Genomic DNA, 12,983 nt, shown 5'->3' with positions numbered 1-12,983 from the left:
CTTAAGGAAATTTTGCTTGTTTGGTGACTGTGTCTTATATTAAGTGTAAAGAGATATTTTGACTTGAAAAGAGACAAATATGCTTGGTGAGATTTGGATTTTTTGCTCTTAGTTACCAGGTGTGCTGTGCTTGTGCTGCCATTACTTTAAGTGTCGGCAGTGTCGGCAGTGTCGGGGGGGGGGGGGGGTGTATGCAGGACATGGGAGCCAGCAGACAGATATATGGCCTTCTCTTCTCTGGCAACAAATCACAGAGGCCCTTTCTTGTGAATGACTTCTCTGATATTCGTCTCTTCACACTTAAGTTGGTAACAAGGTCAGCGGCATTGCCCAATCTAGTGAACACACTGACATATTACCATAAACAAATATATTTAACACACACCATGCAGCAATTAGACTAAAAGGTCACAATACTGTGGCTCTGTTTGCATAATGGTACCATAAATGTAAAATAGCTGGAAAATTGGAGTGTGGGCTCACACTGTTTCAGTTCTAGGAATCTGAGTTGTTCTACAAAGGATTAGGTTTTATTTGCTGCGGTATATAGGTGGTGACGCCCTGTACTTATAAACTCTCCTTTAACAGACATCTGTTGAAAGCGACACAAAAACAACACAATAATGTGCCTGCCTTCATTTGGAACAGTGGACAAAATAATGCAATTTACAACACACAATCTCAAACATGACAAACAAGAAAAAAACTCCTACTTAAAATTATTAAGCCTACCATCCAGCACTTCATAAACATTAATCCATGTCTGCAACTGAGTGCGTGCCCGTGTTTGTGTAAGAGAAAGAACACAGTAGGGGTGTATATATAAGTGAGTACAAGCATATGGAACCTGAGTTCACACGTTTTCCACACAAGCGTTATTTGTATGAGAATGATGCGTGCGGTTATATACGTTCATATGCCTGTGTGTATGACCACAGTCTGTGCATATGTGTATCTGTAAGATACAGCAAAAAGAACATGCAATCGTGAGTCTGTGCATGTGTGAGCATGTGCAACTGCGTGTAAGTGCACAGTTCCATGCGTGTACATGTGTTTGCGACAGACCAAACCACTCACATGCCGAGTGACTTCTCCTTCCCTCTGGCAGTAGCTGTGTGGAAGGGGTGTCCAGCCAGCAGTTGGTCTGGGTGTCGAACACTTTGATCTTGTTGCAGTAGATTTCGTTGTTAGAGTGGAAAGGGCCAAAGCGGTCCGCCCTGCCCCCGAACACATACATTTTGGTGCCAATGATGGTCGCTGAGTGAAAGTCTCTCCACCGAGCTGGGGTACCCTGGGGGGCAACAGAGAATACAGACTCAGTGCAGGAAAACTCACACGGGATCCTCACTACAGTAATTCCAAAACACACAACCGCCCACTATCTTAAGTCATTATCCTCAGAGAGATGTATTAGTTGAAGCCAACAGCATCACTGTGTAAGGTGAGGGGTATCTGGGAAGAAAGTCATTGGACCATTTTCATTGTAATCAAAAACATCTTCATCGAAAAGTTCACATGAACCTGTCTTAATATGCAAACAGAAAAACCAAATGCTGACAGAAATCCCACAGACAACAAGCCTTTTAACACACAATGAAGGAAGCAAATATAAATGTAAAGGTGCAAAATACTGCTAATATGCAGTACATGTTATCACTCAGTTACAAAATATGAAACTACAACAAGGCCAAGAACACCGCATGGTACTGAACAGAAGCTGACTGACAAGGAAACTTGATGGGCAGAAAGTTTTTGAGTAAACAGTGCCACCTAGTGGCAAATATATATATAATATGGTAAAACCAAAAAAAAAAAAACTTTTCCCTATTGGAAAAATAAAGATTTAGGTTAAATACATGCCCTTCAGAAACACAGAAAGCCAAAGGATGCATGCAGAGGATAAAATGTGTACTGGTAGAGCAATGTGACTCAAACCCAGTCCTGCGGACACACTACGCATGCTGGTCATAGGTCCATCCAATGCCCTATATGCACGGCTGCGCATGACGTATTTCCGGTGAAATCTCAGGTTGCTTGGCTCCTTCCGCCGACCGTAGAATGCTATAGGAATGCCGGTCGCCAAAACAGTCTAAACTCTGCTAATGTTATTGTTGTTTATTTATGTATGTTGTTTACTTCGATTTGTGTGCTGAAGTGTGATAACATTAGAAGAGTAAGAACTCAGAACATGTTCAACAGAACTTTGAACGTGACATTTAATTTACTAGTCCTACTCTCAGCTGGTGTGGCGTCTCTGCTTTCTTCATAGAGCGGTAGCAGTGAGCTCTCCCAGAGATCTCATTTGTGGCCCTATTTTTACCTGACACTTTAAGAAAACATTACAAACACATTATGAGAAACATATGTAGTAACGTGATTAGCCTGCTGCTGGACGGATCGTGAATATAAAACCCCTAAAGCCACACTAGCTCAGGGTAGCTGGCGTTAGCAAATTACCTTAAAAATTGCAAAGATAAGACGACACCTAAAACCTTTCTCAAGTTTGCTCTGCGGCGTTGTACTGGATGCCCGGACAATTCTCTCGCTGATTGTGAATTTAGGCAACTCCAGCAAACACCGAGTGAACTTCGTCGACTCTGCCATGATCTGTTTTCTTCCGCGTTCAGTCTCGCTGAACGGAAATTTCAGAGCCCCCTCACATCAAACGTGATGCTTGCATAGAGCCCATTATAATGTATCAGAGATGATTGCGATTGAACACTGACATTTATGTAAATTCTGACAGTTCATGTCATATGTAAAAGGAATGTAACCGTAATGTGTTAGTTTTAGTAAAAAGATACAAAGATCAACTTGTAACTAGGGCTGTGCGATATGACGATATATACCGTGTGACGACAGAAAAACGTCTATCGTTTCATATTATGCTCTATCGTTTATTTTGTTGTGTCGCAAATCACACACTTTACAGCAATATTTTTTGTCATTTGGATGATGCTTTGCGTCCTTCCACACGGCATGGATGCAAGCAGGAAAGTGAAAGTGACACAGAACCATAGTTGAAAAGTGTTTTCTATTTACCTTTTCATACATTTTATATTTTGTTACATGCTTAACCCTGTCGCACGTGACTTATTTTTATGCTATGTAGCACGCGTTACCTTACATTGTTCGTTATGTTTTCATTAGTGTTATTAAGCTTCTAGTTTTCAGTTAGCATTTACTATATTTCTTAACGTTAAATTGTTGTTTCCTCAAAGCTAAAATTAACTAGAATTTTTTCCAATCTAATCCAATTTAATTGCAGCTATGCACGAAAGGGTTAATTGAAAATTTGCACAAAGGTTCTAAATAAAAGTAGAAAAATAATCAAATATGAGTAAGTACCTTCTATCTGTCAAGTATATAATTCAAAATGCAATAAGAAATAGGCCTTTCCATGTGGTCATTTTATATAAACTATTTATTCATTGAATTTACAGAAAATGTGCTATATCGTGATATGTATCGCTATCGGGATATGAAATGACCTGTATCGGGATATGAAATTTTGGTTATATCGCACAGCCCTACTTGTAACTGCATTTGGCCTACTTGTTCTAAGCTCTTAAACAGTGGTTATACAACTAAACAACCATTCTTAAGCTGAATGCCAATTTGTGATTCGTTCATAAGCAGGAACAACAAAAAGAAATAAGAACAAACCACTTTACTGTTAGTACTACACATTTCTTTCATTAAGGACTTGCATATCCCTTTCAACTGATGCTAAACAGAATCGGTATTCATTCAATAAAGAGTTGATACCATCATAACCCAGTATATACAGTGATTCAGATTCAGCGCTAAGAAACACTGTGGTATTCCAGTTTAGCATTAGCATAAAACATTTATCACTAGCATTGATCATGGGAAAGGCTGCTAAAACAGCAGTGACCAAGTTTGCTTTGATTCACTTTCATTTCCTAACATTATCAGCAGTTTCTACAGCAGCGGAAAAGCCCATCAGTTCAATCAAAAGAACAAAAAAAGTCACATGACCACGTCACATGGGCAGCTTAGTCACAGTCAGTCATTCACACATTCCCACGAGGCTGCCACTGCGTTACCAGGTCAGCAATTAAACTGACTGGTGCCATGACAAGCCTCTGAACACAAGGCTGAACAAATGCCATTCCAGTAAAGGGATGGAATATTCCACTGAGCAGAGATGTATATCACAGTATTGACTGTACCTTTGAAAGCGAAACAAACAAGCAAAGCATCCGGAATGTCATGTGGATGTGACTATATGTGGATTTATATAAATATATGTTCCCCGAGTCCTACCTACATCAAAAATGCTACTTGAAGTACACACATTATTTTTTCACCCTTGAACCCCTAGATGTGGCCTTTAAAAGTTAACATACCGTTAACAATATGATGCCTAAAGCTGCAACACAAGCACAAAAAAATGTTTTCCTTCTCTGAAAAGAAAACCAAAACATCCAACACGTTTCCCTGCCGACCAGCTCAAAAAAAAAGTGTCTGTCCTCTTGAAATAGGGCGCGAGTCTGAAAGGAAAAAAAGCATGTGGAGCAGCGGTCCTGTTCTGGAAAATCCTTAGCGGATTTACTGGATAGCGATTTGTCGTGCGTGACACCTCTGTGGTGCTAGCACAATCCGGATGCAGCAGGCCCCACTTACCCTTGAATTGACTAACGACCAGGTCATGGTCGTGGTGTCCAGCTTGTGGATGTCGTTGGAGAAACAGTCAGCCTAGAAGCGGGAGGAGGAGAAGGCATTCAGTGGGCACCAGCACTCCATCAAACCAAATGCATTCAACATTTGCGGTACTTTTTTGGCTCACTTTGTATTTCATTAAAGTAATTTGCTTTCCTTAAGAGGTCCAAAGCCAGACATTATTGGCACGGCTGCACTGTCTGCCTTGTGTCTGTCTCTACTAATGCTCTCAGTTAGAATCTTTTGGATCCGAGTCATTGCTATTGATATGCTCACTTGATAACTCATACCTCTGCACCGTAATTGCACTGCAAGTCTCCCTGAGTGAAAGCACCTGCCAAATAAATCCATGGTAACAACAAAGGGATGTCCAAGGGATGCATGAAAAAAGACCAGTGCATCAGAGAAACAACTGCACTAAAATGCAAACCTCCACCTTATTAAGTATGATAATAATTATTTACCAGGATGCCCACTCAAATCAGGTTCTCATTTATCATTAATAACTTTTTAAAAATGTGTAAGGTTTTAATAATAGATAATAATACTCCAATTCCCATGAACTGGTCTACTCAGATGACGGAATTGTACGGGGAAACACTCTCTGAAGCATATTGCTTTAAATACGTTGTGCTTGCATGGATATTCATTTATGGATGCTCTTGGCAGAGAATAGTAGTCATTAATGGCTCTTTGAACTTGCATACTGTACTGTAAGCCAAGAAGCTAGGAAAACTCTTAGCAACATCAGCACACTCGCATCGCCGGACTTGACAGTAATGGATCAGAACAGGAAGGAAAAATGGGACACACTGCTAGTTGTTAAAGAGTAAGTAAGAATTTCCCTTCTTTGGATTTGAGAGTTTTCCTTTTCTTTGCAGGGGCATTCAATCACCTCCGATGACATTAGCATGACGTTCCAGGAAGAGGAGATTTTCAAGAACCGCGGGAACCATGACAAACAGGATATTATTAGATGTGGTTTACCATTTCCTGAAGCGGCACAGAAAGGGAGGCACGGGACATGGCGAAAGAAAGGACATGATTCAGTTAGAGTAAAGGGTTAGGGCTTAGAGGAGGGCACCAGCTGCGGTTTCCCAAAACCACCTACCAGCTGCTCGTATCCCCCAAAGATGTACATGGTCTTCCCCAGGACACAGGCCGAGTGGCCGTCCCTCGCTCCTGGGATTGTCCCCGAAACCGTGGGAGTGAACCACCTGTGACTGTCTGCAACACAAAGGGAAGGATATAAAAAAAAAAAACACGCGGGTGGAGGGGTTGACCACAGCAGACCAAAACTAAACTGCGTGCCCCAACATGTTGAGCCCCAGCTGAGCCTATATGAGTAGCCGTAATCATTTGCGTGACTGGATTCACAGGCAGAGGCCCAAACAAGGTGCTTCTGTCTTCCCTCTGAATTCAGGACACGTCTGGAGGGAGGCTGGCCTGACGTGGCCTTTTGGGAGGGGGGGGGCGGCGGGGGTGAGGGGTGTGTGTGAGGCCATCAATCCCACTTCAACACAGGGGAGAAGAATGCCCACACAGAGAGCAGGGGATAAATCTCTGGTGGCAGGCTGAACAGCAGAGGGCCTCCGGGAGGGAGCATTTTCTCAGGGCGGAACGCACCGAGCAGCACTGCCAAGAAAGGCTGTCCACCTGTGCTCTTCCGAAAGTGAATTATGGTAAACCATTCTGACTTCTCAGAGAGGGCAAACCGGTCAGACTGGGGCTTTTTTCTACAGCGTTTCTCTCAGTGCCGACTCAAAGCACTGTCAGGAACGTTGTAAGGGAAAGCTGGTATGGAGCTGTAGAAGTTGTTAGCAAGTGCTGACAACCTTGAGCAACAGTGGCAGAATGAACGGCAACACAGAATGTTGTAATTTTAACCAAAGTCACAACTTTTGAGTAGGATTTGAGCAGCTCTGGTTGAAATGGTAAACAGCGCGGGGGATGACCTTATTCGGATGCATAAAGGGGCGATTCTCGAAGGTGACAATGCCTCCATAGTTCAACAATCTGCCACCTCTATGGTGACGAAACATTGACACAGAAACAGAAAGGGGTAGTCTTGTGAGCACTTGAGGAAGTGCATTACTAAATTCAGGTTCCCAGCTGAGGTTAGCTTTCAGTTGCAATTGCAGTTCCAGCCCACTTACTCATTCAGAAATACATGCCCACTCAGTGAAGCCTACTTTCATTGCGAGGAATGTAACCGTGATGCTGCTAAGTCCTTTATAAAAAAAGCCGGGATAAAGGGCAGGGTCTGACAGTCAGTGTGTGTGCAGTGTACAGAGCACAGGGTGCAGGCTGCAAGGGTGGGCTTCGGAGATGTACTCACTGATATCAAAAGCGTAGAGCACATTGCAGGCCCCCTCCGTGTCGTTCCTGCCCCCCCAGATGTAGACGGTGTCGTCCATCAGCACAGCCGTGTGGCCGTAGCGCATGTAGGGCACCTCCCGGGCGTGCTCGCGCCCGGCGGTCCTCACCGGCGGCAGCTTCATCCAGCTCAGGGACACTGCAGCCAGGACCACCATTACAGGGTCATCAGCGGTCAGATAGCAATCACAAATCTCAACAGCTGACATCCTTATCAAGAAGGGACAGACCTCCCTGGCCCCTCACTTGTCCCCCTCCCTCTGAAGTAGCAGGCAGCAGAGAGCTGGCATAAGCAGGAATAACAAGCAGGCTAAACAATGCTCGAGTCATATAACAGGAAGGGCCCTGAGCGAGAACCCAGCAACGCAAAATTATCAGCACAATTACTCCAGCGACTTCTGGAGTAAAACCGACTGCGCAGTAAAACCTGACATGCTGTAAGGTCTGCCATCTCACATAAAAGTGTAGCATGCGAAGAAATCATTTAAGCAAACGGCACATGTCAATAATGAAACCACAATCTGGTCATTAACTCATTACTACCCGACAGTAAAAATCAAAGTGTGCATTGTGTGCATAAGATCAAAGGGCAAGCATGTTAGCATCAACGTCTAAATTGTGAAATTAAGGCTATTCTTGTGAAACCTCTAAAGGTCAATGACTCAATATTTAACACATTACAAGTGGCGCCTGGGTCACATTAAACTCACAGTGTGGCAAGCTTGAAACAGTGTTTCATTGGACAAAATGATCACCGATGTGACCTTATTAACTTGCAGCACACCGACATAAACAAAGCCACATATTCCCAGGCACACTAGCTTATGACCAGGGCCTAATAATGCCACTATTCGCTTCTGCCTGTTAACCGTAAGAGTGGCTGACGTACATGTTAATATTGGCCTCTGAAATGAGACTTGGCGTGGTGTGGTGTTATAAAGGCACACATCCGTTCTTTTAAGAATTGTTTTAAAAATGACAACACCACGTGCAGGGGAACCCCCCTCCCCCCCCCCAACCCAAACTGGGGAAAGTGGGCAGAGACAGCTTCTCCTGTGCCAAATTCGCTTTGCCCCTTCGCTCAATTTGCAGACCCTGTGTGACGCCTGAGGGGGGAACAGGGATAATAGGAATTGAGGAGAGCCCGGCCCCCTCACCTGCGTTGAAGACGTGCACGTCGATCTGCCGCAGGGTCTCGTAGTCCTCGCCCGAGCAGTATCCCCCGAAGGAGTAGACCTTGTGCCCCACAGCCACCGCCGCGTGGTTGACCCTCCGCGGCCCACCCTCGAGGTGCACTGTCCACCGTGCCATCCCCCTCCCCCCCCGCCGGGGTTGGGGGAGGGCCCCACTCCCGTCGCGGCTGCTCGTTTAGACCGTAGCGCCTCTCGCCGGCCTGGCCACCGTCATGCCGACCTCTCCGCCAGCCCTAGGGGAGAATGTGCGGGAGGAAAACGTGAGGCGCGGCCTCTCCGTCGCTCTCCGCTGGACCTCTCTCACGCCCTGCATTATCTGAATGCAGACGGTATTTTAAGAGCCGCTCCCTGCTATCTCTCGCTCAGCCTCTGCTGGAAACTCCAAAGGGCAAAGGGATATGACTAAAGAGGGGGGGGGGGGGAAGTGACAGCTTCAGAAAGTCACACTACGTACTGCTGTTTGAATTACAGCTTTCTCAAGACATTATTTAAGACGTGTTGACAGAGGGAACACAATGGTTAAATCAATACAAAATGCGGCAGGCTTTGTTAATCCCGTCCGTTCATTGTAGTGGCTGACAGGGCTTAAATGGACTTGCTGGAAAAAAAATGCATGTTTTGTGAAGATTACCGTTGCTGCCCAGAGCTTTGAAAATTAACCTGTGAAGCTCTCCACCTCAAACTTCCTTCTTCAGACTATAGCTTGTTCCTTCGCCAACCGAGGAGGCAACAGAGTATGTTACGCCAAGACTAGGCATCCTGTCCATTTCAGGCTTTAGTGAAAGCAGAGTGGGAAGACAACGAAACAGTGCTGAGGAAAACCAACACACCTTTTGTCATGACTGCAACTAGAATAAGCTGAACTGAGATCAGCGGCCAGCCGTGTCAAAGCGCTGATCTAATATGTCGGCAATTACTTCACCAGCACAGACCGACTGATCTGTCTATTAGGAATAACAAATGGACTGCACATAATGCTACTGCACTTCGGAGGTGTGACATAATCATCACACCAAAAGGAGATGAAATACCAAAGGGGCCAAATTCATAGTCTTGTGTCCTCCATGCCTCTACTGCTCCAAAAATGCCATTGATCTGCACAGTCAAGAGGCACCATCCCACCACTTCTCTACACTCAGTATGGTTCAGGCATGTTCGGGATTTCATGGAAATTAATCATTCCAAAGACAACTTTTTTTATCTGTAATATTTACAAAGTAGGTTGGCAAATGACAGAACAGTGTGTTGGTAATACTGTCTTTAAATGGTAGGGTGGAACTGATCGCCAAAAAAAAATCAAACAGAAGTCTATGCGGGATTTTGCAGGGATTAAACATAACAGCAACAGTTGAGAGGACAATTCAAAATCGGTAGTGTGTAAGCAACTGGCTATCCGAAACAATCCTAACAATAGCCAGTAACTGACACGCAAAATCAGTAAAAGCGTGGTCAATGTCTGCTGCTTTCTCACTGACGAAAGATTTACATATTATCAGATTATATTGCATTCACAGTAACTGCTGCAGTTCAGGGGTGAAAGCCACACCAATGGCAACACTGTAACATAGCTGTCATGCTATCAACCTGTCATGATGCGGCAGCGGATGCATTCTGCTTTGAATAATGCGATAAGTGTAATGTGACTTCATAATGTCCATCTGTTCATTTGACTTGTAGGCTATATCCATGCTGGCAGAACTATTAGTGTCAATGATATAGTTCATTGGACTGGTGTTTTCCCTAGGCACTGTATTCCGATGCTGTCTTTTAAAAAGAAGTCCCTTACTAACTGAAAGTGTATATAATCCACACAATCCGCACAAAGTTTGCAGGCGCAGACTGCAGCACGGCAGCAAAGGATGAATTCCTTTTTAAAAGGTCAGTGACAGAAGACAGGACAGTAACTGACACCGATCCCAGGACATTAAATGGTGGTGGGAGACATTGGGCCACACAGACACAGTCTTGAAAAGTGGGATAACAAGAATATTAACGTGAACACTACCACTACCAATTATGCACTGAATGTATAATGGTCATTTAAATGGTCATTTAATACAGCCTTCGCTGATCAATCTACCCTTAAACTATCTGCCATTAATGGACATTCACTCAAAAAATTTACAAAAAATATTTTAGAGTTGACGTTACATGGCAAACAAGCACACCATTGAGAAAAGGCAAATTTGACAAGATTTCCAACGACTGACCCCAGTTCACTTAGGTCCGTAGCATTCACCTCAGGTGACCTGATGGGAGATCTGCAAAACACCGCCTCTGATGTCCTTTGCTGACAGAACCTGAAAAGCAGGGACAACACAAGCATTACTGACCGGCGCAACATCGCTAAAAAAAAAAAAACAATTAAGTAAATAAATAAATAAACACGTGTGTTCAAAAAAAAAAACAGTGGTTGTACAAAGTGACAATGGCCAGAGACAGATGATTTAAATACAAAAAGGATGTCATCACAGATATACCAGATTTATGACATAAACCTCGAGGAGCACCATCAAATGGACAGCATTTAATCTGAGAGCCACTCAGTTCACATCCAAACTAAGAAGTGTGGCGTCCCACCTTCCCTTTACTCTTACAAAAATAACCCCTGGCACGAGGTATTCTATACAGGCCACTCTATTTCCAGTAGATACATCATCCAGCCTGAACCACAGTACTGCCAGCAGCCCTAATTCTGACATTTGACATTTGTGAATGAGTGCTTGACTTCTAGTAAGTAACTGCAGTGTAGATACAACTAGCTTGTTCGCTGGTTTTGTAACATGTACCCGGCTGACCGACTGGTTAGCTAGCTAGCGGTGATCTAGCTAGCTAGCTACATTACCTACCTAGCATGTCAACAATGGGGGTTTACAAATGGGAAATTATCGGCCCATCCGAGTTTGTAATGTCGCTGAAGATGGTAAAGACTAGGTGTATAACAACTGACAGCTAGCTACTTTACTTCCTTGTGATTATCCTGAGCTGTGCTGACGTATTTTTAACCATACATGCCACACTGAAGTTGCATATAACTTGTTTTATTCTGTTTTGCCAACACTAGCTATGCATGTACAAAATGCAAAACCAAAAAATTGGTGCCAAACAGAAAACGCGTATGTATCGAAACATGGTCAGTCGGGGATTTTATGTCATTATCAGACGGCTTGACGGCTGGCAACCGGATCACTTCGGACAACATCGCAGCAGGCGAAGAGTTTGAACAATCCACAGCAAACTCACAAATTTGACTATACATAACAACCACACACACACCGGATGAGACAGTTTTGTTTACCAGCTAGATCAGGCTAACTGAGAATGCTGACCGTCGTATTTGCGCTTGTCAGTCTTGGTTTTCAAGAGCCAAGCTAGCTAGTTACTTAGCTAGCTACCTCACGTTAGCCATCCCTACTTAGTTTCGTTTCAGCGTTGCAATTCCCCGAAGTTACAAATTATGATGCAACTCAGTCAACTTGGACGAGCAAGCCAACTGGGTAACTCATAGGAAAGAAAAACTGACCCCCGGTGAACCTTCACGGTGACCATATATTCTCAATAAATTGCTTTGTCTTGTTACTTATTCGGCTGGTTAAGCGGATAGGTGATATGATGGGATATATCTTGACTACCTAAATCGAAAGAGCTAGCTGGACATTAGCTACATAGCTACCTAACCAACTATACTCTAACGAACGTCAACTTTGCTGCTGCTAATTGTACCTGATAATGGGTTTCGAACACCAGAGTACAAAGCTAACGTTTGCCAGGTGAGAAACAATAGCATGTTGCCTACCTTTGACTGAGGAAAGATCCCGTTCGGCCTCTGCAGTGGCCGGTAGCTAGTTTATGAATGAATGAGCGTTCGGCAATATGTGGCTACCGTTATCTCAGAAGCTAGTGCTAGCTAACCATTGGTTACTGTTTAGATTAGCCAGCTAGCTAGAGGAAAACACTGACAATTAGTTTTATCTAAATGCAAATTTTATTCTTTGAAATACTGTATGGTGGTACAGTTTTGTTTGATTTTTTAAAGGTGCAATCTTAAACTCATGCATGAATAAAAGTTACGGCATAAAATCAATTTCACTTGTACGTTATTTTGATTTTTTCTGAAGCTCGGCACTCCTAACATGAGACTGCGCATAAAAGGAAACTGTTGCATTCTGGGGATTGTCGTTCCACACAACAGCTGTACCTTTGACTCTGAATGGTGTTTTTTCCAATAAAACTTTAGATCCCACAATGCACATTTATAAGTCTAATCGATCCCAGTAAACAAAGGAAGAGCACGAAAACGACCATTTTGATAAGGGCATATGATACGACGGCGTTTGGAAACGTTTGCAAAACGTGCTTATTCACTATGCGATACTATTTTGGTTTAAATTTTGAAGAATTTATGCATGCACCTATAAAACAGGCACCCATGTAAATACATGGGATATGCATTTTCACTGTACAAGCAACATTCCCGACTTTTATTCGTGTTTTTATTTAACTGCTTCAAATAATTATATTTTTTCAAGGTAATTTAATTCTTTGTTTGTTTCCCAGTTTTGTCCTGAATGACCTGAGATTTAGAAAAAATATTTCTTAATCTTAGTGTAAATTTTGCTGTTCACTAATTTCCAATTATGTCCACCATTTTACTGAGGCTATGGGCTTTAAGTCTGTCATTTGCAAGTCTTATACTTGAGACAAAGACAAGGTCTCATTGCCCTTTTC

At 43.3% G+C, this 12,983-nt stretch overlaps 1 protein-coding gene across 1 annotated transcript in view; it reads right to left on the bottom strand.

Moving 5' to 3' along the window:
* Positions 1-12,339, bottom strand: part of LOC118772529 (kelch domain-containing protein 3-like) — a 31,650-nt gene extending 19,311 nt beyond the window's left edge. The window contains exons 1-7 of the mRNA XM_036520937.1: positions 12,052-12,339; positions 10,466-10,555; positions 8,220-8,488; positions 7,025-7,201; positions 5,798-5,913; positions 4,651-4,722; positions 1,078-1,291 (exon numbers count right to left, since the gene is read on the bottom strand). Coding sequence (XP_036376830.1) covers positions 1,078-1,291; positions 4,651-4,722; positions 5,798-5,913; positions 7,025-7,201; positions 8,220-8,373 — 733 coding nt within the window. The 5' untranslated portion in view covers positions 8,374-8,488; positions 10,466-10,555; positions 12,052-12,339. The remainder of the gene's footprint in view (positions 1-1,077; positions 1,292-4,650; positions 4,723-5,797; positions 5,914-7,024; positions 7,202-8,219; positions 8,489-10,465; positions 10,556-12,051) is intronic.
* Positions 12,340-12,983: the final 644 nt, after the last annotated feature.

The sequence above is a fragment of the Megalops cyprinoides genome, chromosome 1 (genome assembly GCF_013368585.1).
Source record: "Megalops cyprinoides isolate fMegCyp1 chromosome 1, fMegCyp1.pri, whole genome shotgun sequence".
Taxonomy (NCBI): Eukaryota; Metazoa; Chordata; class Actinopteri; order Elopiformes; family Megalopidae; genus Megalops; species Megalops cyprinoides.
This window is presented reverse-complemented; position numbering and strand designations above follow the sequence as displayed.